A 12849-nucleotide genomic window follows, 5' to 3' on the forward strand; every position below is an offset into this window, starting at 1 on the left:
GCTGCTAATGTCTGAGCCAGGAGGTAGAGTGAGGGGAGGGAGAACTGACAAAACCCTGGACAGAAGCCAGACCCTCTCCAGACACGGCACAGCAACAAGTCGCAGAGCTTGGGAGCAGGGAGAAAGCCCAGGGAGAGGGGCAAGCATGCTCCTACAGGTGCACACACAGGAAGAGCCAGAAGGGTAAGAGGAAGGGAGAAAAGAAATATCTATGGAGACAGAGAGAGGGGAGAGAGGCCAAAAGAAGCAGAAAAGCAGGGATTCAGGAGGGAAAGGCAACAGAAACCTAGCAAGGGTGGAGAAAAAAGGGATAGAAAGGGAAGGCCCTCAGAGGGGAAGAAGAGGAGATAGCCAGAATAAGGAGGGAGGGCCACAAAAAGAAAAGGACCCTCACCCCCTACACACGCACACACACAGACTGAAGGCACATGCAACAGCAAGGCTGGCAGCTTCCAGCATTTTCTCAAACAGGCTATTTAGGGATGAGAGCGACTTGGAAGATTCAACTCCACATTTCACAGATTAAACTGCAGCACAGAGAGGGCCAGTGACTTGCCGAAGGCCTCACACCTATTAACATCTGAGCCTGGACCCACGGCCAGGCCCCTGACCTGCAGTCCTGCAAATCCCACTGCACCGCCTACTTCTTAAGGGGCAGAACAAAACACTTCATGGGCTGGGGCTGACTCCCATGGCCAAGTTTATCCCCAGAAGGGCCAAGGTTATCCCCAGAAGAACTAAGGGGTCCTCACCCCACAAACAGTTGTTAAATGAACAAATACACCATTTCTACCCCTCCCACTTCTTCCTGAACGTTCCTGCCCAGTGGGCAACAACAACAGTAGCACGGACTCTCATGTTTAAGTTGTGTTTCCTATTCTAGAAAAAAAACTTTCATTTACTTAATCCTCATCCCAGACCTGGGAAGAAGGCAGAATGTGTACCACTGTCCCATTTTACAGCTGAGGAAACTAATTTATCCAAAGTCACAGGGCCAGTTAGGAGAGCCGACCTTTATCCACGGCATCCTCCAAGTCCAAAGCCTGCCACTTAGCCCACACACTAACAAATCTTACCCCAGATGCTTCCTGCTCCCCTCACCTGCCCTTCAAAGAGAAAAGCAGAGTGGCTTGTCCACGACTGACCTTCCCAGTCACCCACCCCAAATCCTATCCACATTCTGGCCACCAACACTTTGCAAAAGTGGAGCTAGAAAGGATGAGAGATGGGAACCTCAGTGGGGCCCACCCAAAGGGAGATAAGCTCTGGCTGACCATCTGCTGCTTGACAGCAGTGGGGATAAAGACAGCAGCATGGCTCTGTACCACCTGCTCACTCTTCCACAGACAGCACCAAAAAGTGCTCCCAACAGCACTGCTGCCCATCCCCGGGAGGCTATCATTCATAGATCCACAGACATAAACTGGATGCACTCGGGACACCAACAAGAGCTGTCATCAAAGGGCCTGTGGCATTAACACGAAGGTTCCCCATGCCCCGGTGAGTTACAGGGCAAGTTCAGAAGTCCAACAGTGAGAGAGGATGAATTGAAGGGCAAAGCCCCACTCGTGCCCCTGGGGATCTCCAGGTCTAACAGTGCTCCGTGAGAACTGCCACCTAGGGTGGCCTGCATGGACCAGAGCCTAGAGTCCTGTCCCTTGGGCTGCTCTGGTAAGATTTAGTTGCACCTGCCTCTATTATCAACCTCAGCCCCAGATATTTCTGCTTTCAACATAATCCACTTTGGCTCCATAATCTACCTACTTACCTAAAGTATTTTAAAACCTATTTAACATTTCAGGTTATACTTCTTTTTACAGGGATAAATTCAATAAATTGATGCCACTACATGCAATAGTCCATCCCTTCAACTTAAGGTTACCTCTTTTAACCTCTAAGGTGCTTCCCTGCCCAATTTTAATCCTACCATTTGAAATTCACAGGATTTCCCCCCTGACACTTTTATTGACTCAGGATATCATGTATGCAAACTCTGAGTCCTGAATTCTAATCTCTGTAGTCTGTCCGCGCATCCTATCCAGTCCCCATTTCAGAGAGTCCTGCTCTGGGTATTCTCCAGCACATATGGGAAGTGGAGTGGGCCTTTTGCCTCCACAGGCAGTGCTCCAGAGCCACACTTCAGGAACAGCCAGGCCACTTGGAATGCCTGGTACTACGGTCTGAGGTCTTTGTATCCAATCTGAACTTTACTGCCTCTGTGAAGCTTTTCTTAACCTTATCAAGCAGAGACTCTCCCCTGACTCTCCCTCTGTACACATAGCCTGTGTCTACAGCACGTTTCACCAGGCGTTCTAATCCCTTGGCCATGGGTCTGTGTCCCCCTTGTACACTGAGCTCTCAGAAGAAGCAGTTACTCCTCTGGATAGTCTCAAAGCACAGAGTAAATGCTTGACAATGGCTGTTGAAAGGACCCAGGTGAAGGTAGCAACTACATCTTGCCCATTTCTGCCACTATAAGCCTCTTAAGAAACCCCTACAAGGTGGCTCCATCAGCTGGGCAGAACTGTTGTCATCTTTAGATAGGGAAATCCCACAGTGCCTTGTCCCATCTAATAGGCTTTGTCACTCTGTCAGTCACACAGAGCTCTGCTGGTAAAATATCAGAGACAGAGAGATCCTAGGGGATCTTATCCTAGGGGATAAGAACACTTTTAGACCAGTTATGAACTTGAAATAACCAAAGGCTAACATCTCCCCAGCCACCCAGTGAGCAATGCTTTCTGTTCAGTTAGTATCTGGATGAATCTGGAGTTATGAGGCCAGCCACAGAGACACAGACACACACCCCAACAGCACACACCACCTGGCTAAGATTTATTCTCCTAGTCTCACTCTGCTTTGTCAAAATACAAATCTTCTTCAATTCTCTTCAATCATAAGCAGAATAAGCTTGAGGTCATCTTATAAATCAGTTGTATAACTAAAATTAATTTGCAAAATAGCCGGTTAGAACTTAGATTGAACAGGAAGAGGATTAAACTAGAGCAGGAAAAGTTCACTTAACCTGGAAAAGTTCATTTAACCCACAAGAGAGGAGCAGAACTTGTGATCCGGACAAGTATAGCTACATGATAAGGACCAAAGACCTTTACAGGCCTGAGCCACCTCAGAGGCCAAGGCAGAGTCAGGTTGACCAGCTGTTCCCATCACCTTTGCTCTGCGGGCAGCAGGGATGTCCAGCAGTAATGACCTGGGTTGGAGGTGAAGCTCATGATCCTTGCTGCAGGTCCACCACAAGCAAATCCACCGGTTGACTCTAAAAATCACTCTGCCTCTCTGGGCATCAAGGCCCACTTCTAAATAACAGAGAGGCCTCCTCCACTGCCCACTTCCCTCAAGGAAGACGAATCAACATGGTGAAATGTAGAAAGTGAAAGCTCTATGGAAGAAGAGAAGAGAGGTGGCTGAAGCTGGAAAGAACGAAAGGAAAAGCCAGACCTCCCCTTTTCCAATCCACGGGGGACCTTGAAGTGTCACTGGGGCAGCGGAGTTGGTCTCTCCATCACATCTTCTCTCCCAGAGAATTCACCAAGGGACAATTGCCTACACCACCCACCAAAGCCCAAGTGCCCCCTGCCCACCAGCCACTGTGCCCTGTGCCCCCAGCACATACCCACAGTCTACCCAGCAGACAGTGCCTTGTCCTTTCACTGCCTGGGCCACAGTGGACAATAACCTGAGATGATTTTCAGCTGCTGCCTCTGTAAAAAAATAAATAAATAAATAAATAAAAATAAACATCTGCACCCAAAGGGGAGGAAGGATAGAGCCCAGTCCTATAGGGGGTGCAGAAGTCTTGAGCACCAGTTAAAACACCTATTCCTGCAGTGCCAGTACAGGAAGAACACCCAGGCTCTTCTCACAGGCCCTGATCCCACCACCCTCCGGGGCCCTCCTTAAGATATGGCATCCTATAGCTCAGACCTCACCCTTCCAAGAATGAGCCAGACCCTCAAGTCCAGTAGAACCTCTGACTCATACCTTACTGGGACAAACTTTGAAAATTTCACCCACAAAAAATTATAATCTATGGAGTTCATGTGCCCTGGTGCTCATGACAAGAGCTGGTCCAGATCCTACCTCTACTTGTGCTGCACACACTTATCTAGGAGCTCTGTACATGACACCGGTCTCTGATGGGCCGATGGCAAGTATACCTAGGCCACATCTCACAGCCTATCTACCCAGAAGCCACAAGGCAAGAGCCAGCCCTGGCAGCAGCTCTGAGGTAAGCTGCAGGAATGTGCACTATGCCTCAGGGCAGGATGGAGTGGACACGAGAAAGAAAGAGTTTCTCATTGGTGCAAACGTCAATCCCTGTGGGTTGGGCAAAGCATGTGGATACATGTACACCTTGGGGACAGAGCCTCTGTGGCCAGGACTTCAACACAGCTAGCCTGCAAGGATCCACTATAGAGTGGCTGAGGCCAGTTTGTGACACCTGTGGCTAGCAGACTCCTAAATTAGCAGACTCATCAATCACCTTCTCCCAGGTAACACCTGTGAGCTCACTCTAACAGCCTTCAGGCGGACACCAGTGGGGAGAGCGAGCTGCTGCCTTCTCCCACCAAAGCCACATGTCTGAATTATGTGCCCCCATGGACGTCCTCTTCTAGTGTAGATAATGGTAGCTGTTTGTGAATACAGAGCATGCTGAGCCTTTCACCAAAGCGAACAAAAAGCATCGTTCAAGAGACATGCACAGAGTCACTCGGAGGAGGCACTCCCAGGAAACCATGGCCAGGGCAACAGGAGGAAGGCTGGACACTGCAGGGAGGGTGGGGGTAGCCACTGTCCCACCCTTCTGACTAGGCTGAGGAGCTGGGCAGGGGGAGAGGGATAAACAAAGCAGAGCAACATCAAGTACCTCGACCCAGCCTGCCTCTCAGCAGCAGAGAGGGTGGGAGGCAAGAAAATCCAGTTTCTGCTCAGAAAACCCAATGAAGGTCTCAAATCTGATGCAACTGGCGTGGGCAAAGAGGCAGGAAGGTAAAAGGATCGCCCAATGACTGGAGACAGTTGTTACCCATGGCAGGAGCACTCAAGCCCTGCCTCCTGCCTGCAAGCAACCAGCAGAGCCCACCTCCCCTCTCTAGCTTCCCATAATGACTTCCCGGCCTCAGCCCCTCTGTCACTGCAGAATCAATATGTTTCTTCCTAGCCCCCATCACAGGAAATGAGAGGCTGGGGGGCTCAGGAGACCAGGTCTACCAGCTCTACCACCTACTAGCTGGCAGGCCTCAAGCGAGTCAGTTATTCTCAGCTTCCATTTCCTCATTTGTAAACTGGATGTTATCTGACAACCTGTACCGCCTCCCTCGTGGCAAGGCAGCAAATGAGACCATATCATAAATGAACCTTGCAGAACCATCTTCTGAGATGATGAGCTTGTACTACGGGATCTACCCTGGTGGGGAAACGGAGCGTATCCCTTCACTGACAACCACCCCGGCTCTAGGACTATCTGAGGGAGTGAGTCACATTTGCTCAGGGCCAATGCCCCAGGCTTCCAGAGGCACAGTGCTTCTCACTGCCTCAGTTTCTCCCCCAGTCTTGACAGCAGAGAAGTAGAAGTCACATGCTGGGCTCCCAACAGCACACTCGGGACTGTGTGCCAGACTCTCCAGAGGGGAAGGAGCATTAAGCGGCAACGAAAACAGCCATGTGCCAGGGATGCCTGGAGGACGCAGGCTTCAGGAGGGACACACGTCCAAAGCATCCATCAGCCCAAAGTGCCAATGAGTGTCAAAGCTGAGCTGCTAGGGAGAGCTGTGCCCGGAACTGGCCCAGCCACTGGCTGCTGCTTCTCCAGGGCCACAGAAAACTTGGCATCCTTAGAAGCAGCAAAAAACACTTAACTCTCCTGGAACAACTTCAACAGAGTCAGCCGTTTGCCCTTCACTGAGGTTTCTGCCAAGAGCCAAGCAAGTCTCTCTCCGTGTGCTATGCCCTCACCAGACTCAAGGTCAGAAGAGGGAGGCCACTGCTCCTGCCCCCAGCAAAGCTGCCATGTCCCAAGTGCAGAGCCCACTCCAGATGCAGTCTTGCTTTTGACCCCAGTGCAGCACAGATGGGCCAGGCAGGGCCAGGGCTGCCAGTCTGCGTGAGTGCCCCCAAACCTGAGACCAATTCAGCTGACACAGGCCAGCTCAGCCAGTTAATCAACAGCTCTGGTGATGCGAGGCCTTATGCCTGCAGGAAGACAGGTCGGGTGTCCCCTCATGATCCTCTGTCCTCCTTCATACATGGCCTCTCCAGAGGACTTTCCCTAAAAATACTCATGAAAGGGAACTGAAATGACCCTTGGGGATCCAGAAAAGGTTGCCTCTGTCATCCGAGCCTCTATCTTCTGGGGAGTGGACCCTCCCTGGGTGGCTTTACTCCTCTACCCCACCCTTTCCCTTCCATCCGTTCCACCCTGATGCAGGACCCCAAGGCCAGGAGAGGGTACTCACCAGATTTGGAGTAAAGTACCAGTACATTATTCCGGGTTCTGAGAAGTTTTTTCAAGTCCTTGGGGTCAGAGATTCTCTCGATGAGTGAGGAGACCTTCGTAGAGGACAGCCGAGTTGGCAGGACCACCTGGGGATCAAAGAGCCAAAGACTATGAGCCCCAGCCTCACTGCCCAGGGAAGAAATGGAAGCCCCGATGTCATGCCCAGAGCAGATGCCACTTCCCCAGGGGATAAGGGCAAACTAACACTTCTCACAGCACCACATCTACCTCTTCACCTCCAGGGACACCTCCCAGCCACTCCCTGGCTCCAATTTACCCTTCCTATCCATGTGTTTTTTGTTTTTGTCACAGTGGGTACAGTGCAGTGGCATCATCCTAGCTCACCATAACCTCAAAATCCTGGGCTATCATTCTTGCTCAGGCTGATCTTGAACTCCTGGTCTCAAGTAGTCCTCCCACCTCAGCCTCTCAGAGTGCTAGGATCATCAGGCTGTATGGACTGCATATGCATATAGTCAGCCTTCCACATCTGTGGGTTAAAACAACCACGGACTACAAATATTAAGAAAAAATACAATTAAAAATAACATACACTTAAGGCCACGCACAATGGCTTATGCCTGTAATCCTAGCACTCTGGGAGGCCAAGGTGGGCACATTGCAGTAGTTCAAGACCAGCCTGAGCAAGAGTGAGACCCCATCTTTACTAAAAGTTAAAAACTGAGAAAGAAGATCACTTGAGCCCAAGAGTTTGAGGTTGCTGTGAGCTATGACACCACTGCACTCTATTGAGGGCAATGAAGTGAGATTCTGTCTCAAGAAAAAATAAATATACATTTAAAAATATAGTATACAGCTGCATTGAATTAGGTATTAGAAATAATCTGAAGAGGATTTAAAGTATATGGGAAGACATACATAGTTATATGCAAGTACTATGCCATTTTATATATAAGACTTGAGTTTCCATCTTTGATATCCTGGACGTGGTGCTCCTAGAACCAATCCCTCATGGGCCCCAAGGGATGACTATACAAGCATTCTGTATTATTACCCATCAACCAAGAGCCCCCTGAGAGGTCACCAGCTGTTCTACATGCTACGCCACATGCCATACACCGGGAGAACATGAAAACGCCATCACATCCAGAAGCATCAAAGCGTAAAATACACAGAGAAATAAAATCATCCCTTAACTTTTAGGGTGGAAATGGATGGGTGAGAGGGTTTTAGCTTTTCTCACTCAGCCAAGTGATCTCAGGAGGCCAGCCAACAAGAAATCAGCTGATTCTCCCCCAGAGAAACCTGGAGAACTTTAGGAACTAGAGGTACCAGGCATCTCTGCAGGCACAATGAAGAGCGTGCTGAAAGCGGTGGGAAGGGGCTCAACGATAAAAGCCTGAATAAGGAGCAGACAAAACAGATTCCTTCATCCAGCCTGTGCAGCTGGGCAATAGCCCTTTGTCCGCCAGGCAGAAGACAAGTGGGTTACTATACAGAGAGAATGAATAAGAGGAGTCCCGCTGGAGACCAGGCAGAGGGTGGGAAGACGGCCCTCCAAGAAAACAAGGGGACTAGGGGCCTGTCCACAAACTGAACCTGGAGATCACCCACTGCTGAGAGTGCCCAGCCCTCAGCCTCTCCCTTTGCTTTTTCGGAATGCTGCCTGTCAGTGCTATTCCTTAGGCAAGAAACTAGAGAATTTTCTCTGGGGAAACTGAGGAGCACAAAAAAAATGACCTGAAGACAGTGATTTGCAGATTTTCCAATGAAACAATTGAGTTCCTGCTCAAATCTCCACTGTGAGGCTCTCCCAGTGAACAAGCACTCCCTCCTCACACTCACAGAGCCACAGATCCACACACCAGTGCCCTGCTCGTCAATGCAGCTGGATAACCAAAGTTACCAGGTATCTTCGATCTCAACACAAAAGACAGAGACCCAAACAAACCAATGCAAAGACGGAACTCAGAAGAAAACAACAAAATTATAATTGTTCTCTTAGAAATAAAACAGCACACCCATAGAATAAGAATAGAATGCTATGAAAAAGAAGTACTCAAAAAGAATCAAGAAAAACTCTTCCAAAGCAATATCATAGAAATACTTAGCATTGGAAATAAAATTTAAAAAAAAATCCTAGAACATAAAACAGAAAGATAAGGAAATAAAAAGGGATGTGAGATAAGAAAATTAAGAAAATGGACCCATTAAGTGCAAGACCTAAATTTAAAGGAACTCTAGAAAAAGAAAAATACAGAGGAAAAGAAATTATCTAAAATTCAAGAAAATGTCCCAGAAACGAAGGATATGAGTTGAGAGGGCCCAGCATCATGAATGAAAAAAAGACTCTCACTAAAGCACATCAGAGAAAACTTTCAGAACACTGTTGACAAAGAGGGAGTTTCCAAAAATTTCAAAGAGGAAAAAACATCACATACAAAAGATCAAGAGTCAGAACTGGCATAAAACTGCTCATTAGCCCAGCAGAGGACAAAGAAGCACTCTTCAAAGAACACGATTTCCAAATGGAATTACAGAATTATATTACCAGCCAAACTAGCCATGGATCATGAGACTACATTTACTAGAACAGACTAAAGATATCAGATGTACAAAAATTACCACCAATATACCCTTTCTCAAGAAATACTGGAACCCATGTCTATTAAAACAAGAAGAGAAAAATGAGGGAGACATGGAAGCTTGGAGAGAAAGGCGCCAACAGAAGGAGGTGTCAAACAGAATTACCATGCTGACTGGGAAAAGGCGGCCCAGGACAGCAATTTTTCAGCAGCCTTCAGAGCAACCAAACCCGAATGGAACAAGAATAGAGGTGGAATGGAGGAATGTGGTCAATACAAAGAAGCAACTGTAGATTATTCAATACACTTGGCTTGATCATACTGAGGAATTTTGATTTCTGCCAGAAAAAAGTTAAAAAAGAAAAATAATCAGACCAAAGCTACACAGCTAATAAGGAAAGCCACGATCTGAATTACAGTCTCTCTAATTTGAAATCGCCCACCACCACCTTCTCAGCCCACTGCCTCTTTGCACCCAAAAGTCTTGAGTTGAATCTGAGCTCTACCACTCGATAGCTAAAATGCCTGGCAACATCACTCAACCTTTTAGAGGCTTGGTGGTGACTCATGTCTGACATGGAAAAGATAATACCAGCCTTATGGGACCATTGTGAGGATGAAATAGGATCACTTATTGAACGTGCTTATAAATCATAAAGCACTCTGATAGTATCAGTTACCATAATATATAACACAAATTTCCATCTCAGCAAACTATAAGAGCGCAACATGACCATATTGTAGTGTTTCTAAATATAATCTGCCATTGGAGTTCAAAGCTTCCTTCTCCCCAGAGTAAAGCCATCAAGGGGTAAGTCAAGGACTTATTTCCCCTTCATTTTACCCTTCACTCTACCTTCTTAATTCTAGAGCTGCATGTAACACCCAAGGACCCAACGCCCTTATGCAGACCAGCTTAAATGCTCACCAAAAAGTATACTGAACATTGTTATTATATATTATCCTACCTTCCCCAGTGAGCAGTGGACTTCAGACTAGAAAGTCCACCGCTCAAAGCACATGATTAAAGGGGGGAGGGAATAAGCAGTTAGAACAACACAGACTCTCTGCTGTTTTTAATCCCTAAATAATCTGACCAGTCAAGAAAAACAACTGCCCTGGCCCAGGGCCTCTGAACTCTGACCTATATGCCTGCGCCTCCAGAGACAGGCAGGCCCCTGTACACTGGCACTCAGGAGAAGGGCAGACAGGAGCAAGGGTGAGGCTAGCAATCGCCTGCCCAGGCAGCATGGTGTGTAGCTGAGCCGTAGTCACAGCAAAGTGTCTAGAATAAAATCCACAGAGCCCAAGGCTTGTGGCATAACCTCAGCTTCCTTCCTACAAAACCCAGTCAATCCCTCAGGTCATCTAACCACAGGCCACCTGAGATTAAACAAACCACTCTCCAGCCAGCCACCAAAGCCTCTGGCCCAGTGTTGAGTGTCACACAGCAGAGAACTTAAGCTCAACCCAAAATGTGCTGAGTGTATTTACTTTGCTTTAAAACCACCAGCAGATAGAAGCTGGGATACAGACTGGGCACCTCCCAGACAGCCTGGTTTCAAAGCCTCAGTAAGGGTTCATCTCTACCTACCCTCACTCCCAGCCCCAAGATTAAGAGCTCTGGAAGACACAGGGTACAGCACAGGGCCTGGCCCATTTGAAGCCCTCAGGCAGTGTTTGCCCATAAACATGACAAATGACACTTGTTACAGAACTCCTGATCTTTGCAGGGGTCATTTGCCACCAGCATGTTGTCAGATGAGTCCACAGCAGCTGGACTCTTGGGGGAGGGTCCAGAAAAGCCCATGAAACCAGACTGATCACAGTGTAGTGAGGCTTGCCTGGGTTGGAGCATGGGGAGAGAAGGCAGAGGAGCCAGGCTGGGGTCTTGAAAGACTGGCTCCAGGATCTGGCCCAGTGCAGGGAACAAGAGGGAAGCATCACTGACAGGTTAGCATGGGAATGAAGGAATGAATGTGGTACTGTAGACTCATCTGGCCATGACCTCAGACTGGGAGCAGCCCAGGAGGCTGGAGGTGGAGGGCCCAGCCGTGCAGCTGTACAAGGGGAGAGAAATGGGTAGGCGCAGATACCTCCAGGGGAATAACAACAAAATTCAGTGACTATTCACGGGTAAGCAAGGAAGGGAGAGAAAATAGTGTGAAGTGACTCCCAGGATCCTGGGCTGGGAGACGGAATAATAGCCAGAGAGAGAAGAACAGAGAAAGCTTTTCCCTTACAAGGGGGAAGATGACAAGGGGCTCAGGTTTGAGACACCTGGACAATAAGGCATCAAATACCCCTAAGGTGTCCTCAGGGTGTGGGGTGAGCCAAGATGCATGAGAAGGTCCACAGGCCGAGATAAGTCCAAGAGAAAGAGGAGCAATTGAGGAGGAGGAAGGATGAGGAAGGAGGTGGGGAGGGCTGTGTCAGCACAGACAGGCAGGAGACACTTAAGGAGAAAAGTGGGTGATCCACAGGCAGGCTGAGCAGGGACAGCCTGGGAAAGGGCCATCCGTGAGAACCTCAGTGGTGGGGGTAGCAGGGGTTGGCCGCCAGACTGCCAGGAAGAGAATGAACATCAGTGCAGGAGCTGGGGTGACCCAGGGAGGAGCAGGGAGGTGTCGTGGGGTTGGGAGAAGGAGGGGTTGTGGCCACTGAAGACCAGGGCGTGCTGGTGTTTGTGGGCACAGGAGAAGCAGGATTTGCCTATGGAGATGTACTCTGAAGATCTGAGAGCAAGAGAGGAAAAATCGTCGAGACAGGCAGACCCCAGGAAAGTCCAAGGAGCGTGGCTCAAACAGCTACGATACTAATGAGGCTTCTGACATGGGAAGGATGAAAGGCCCCTGTGTCTGCCGCAGACAGACCTTCACCCACGGGAGGGTGAGGCAGCCCAGGGGAGGCCCTTTCCCTTTCCCCTTAGGCCCCAGGGGGACTCTCCTCCAGCCACTTAACATTCCCCTTCTCCTCCTCTCCAGTCTATTTTAACCTTTCCAAGGAGCATGAGCTCCTTTCTTTCCTTAAGATGTAGCCTTGGAGGCCTCACAGAGCCTTCCTGCAGACTTCATAAGTCACAACCCACAAACCTTGATAACAATAACTCCAGCAACAATAACAATGTTAATGATGCACAAACTATCTGCTCCTTTGTCAAGCCCTCAGGGGGGAAAGGGCAGGGTTTCAGCAGTGCTTCCAAAGCCAGCCATGGTTCTAAGCCAGCCATGGTATCGTTCCTGGGCTTGGCAGGCTCTTTACATTCTAAGTGAATCACTCCAGAGGTAAAGGAGAGAAAAAGGATGCCCTTTGTTCACCATGCAAACTCCTTCTGACCTTCTCCAATAATTGCTTTCTTTCTGCTCACCAACCCTCAGCTTTAACAGTATTTACATGGGGCTGAGCTGTTCCCCCTAGCTGGGCTGAGACCCATAAAACATGTCCCTGGGTGCAAGGCAGGACCCTGCTGGGAAGGACAGCTTCCCCCTCTTCTGCTGCTGGGAAACAGAGGTTGCTAAAGACAGGTCCTGCCTGGATTTCTGACTTGCCCCTCTTCGGAGCACTAGCCCTCCTGCCCCCAGTCTCTCTCCCAGCCCCAGTCCCTTTCCACCCCCAATCCCTCCCCTGCCCTGAGTACAGGCTCTCTTCAGTGCCCAGAATGTAGACACAGAGGTCCTCACTGCCACCCTCCGCCAAGGCTGGAGGTGATGGGGTGGAGGCTGCATTCTCTCCCCATCTTCCAGACTCCCTGCAGTGCTCCTGTGACAGGTGGTCTGCCCATGGTTG

At 49.1% G+C, this 12849-nt stretch overlaps 1 protein-coding gene across 1 annotated transcript in view; it reads right to left on the minus strand.

Moving 5' to 3' along the window:
- The window catches only part of PDIA5 (protein disulfide isomerase family A member 5), an 89203-nt gene that overhangs the window by 59931 nt on the left and 16423 nt on the right, over positions 1-12849 (minus strand). The window contains 2 exon segments of the mRNA XM_023516294.1: positions 3635-3722; positions 6477-6603. Of these exon segments, the coding sequence (XP_023372062.1) occupies positions 3635-3722; positions 6477-6603 (215 nt within the window).

Source organism: Otolemur garnettii, unplaced genomic scaffold (assembly GCF_000181295.1).
Source record: "Otolemur garnettii isolate 467f Iridium unplaced genomic scaffold, OtoGar3 scaffold00089, whole genome shotgun sequence".
Classification (NCBI taxonomy): Eukaryota; Metazoa; Chordata; class Mammalia; order Primates; family Galagidae; genus Otolemur; species Otolemur garnettii.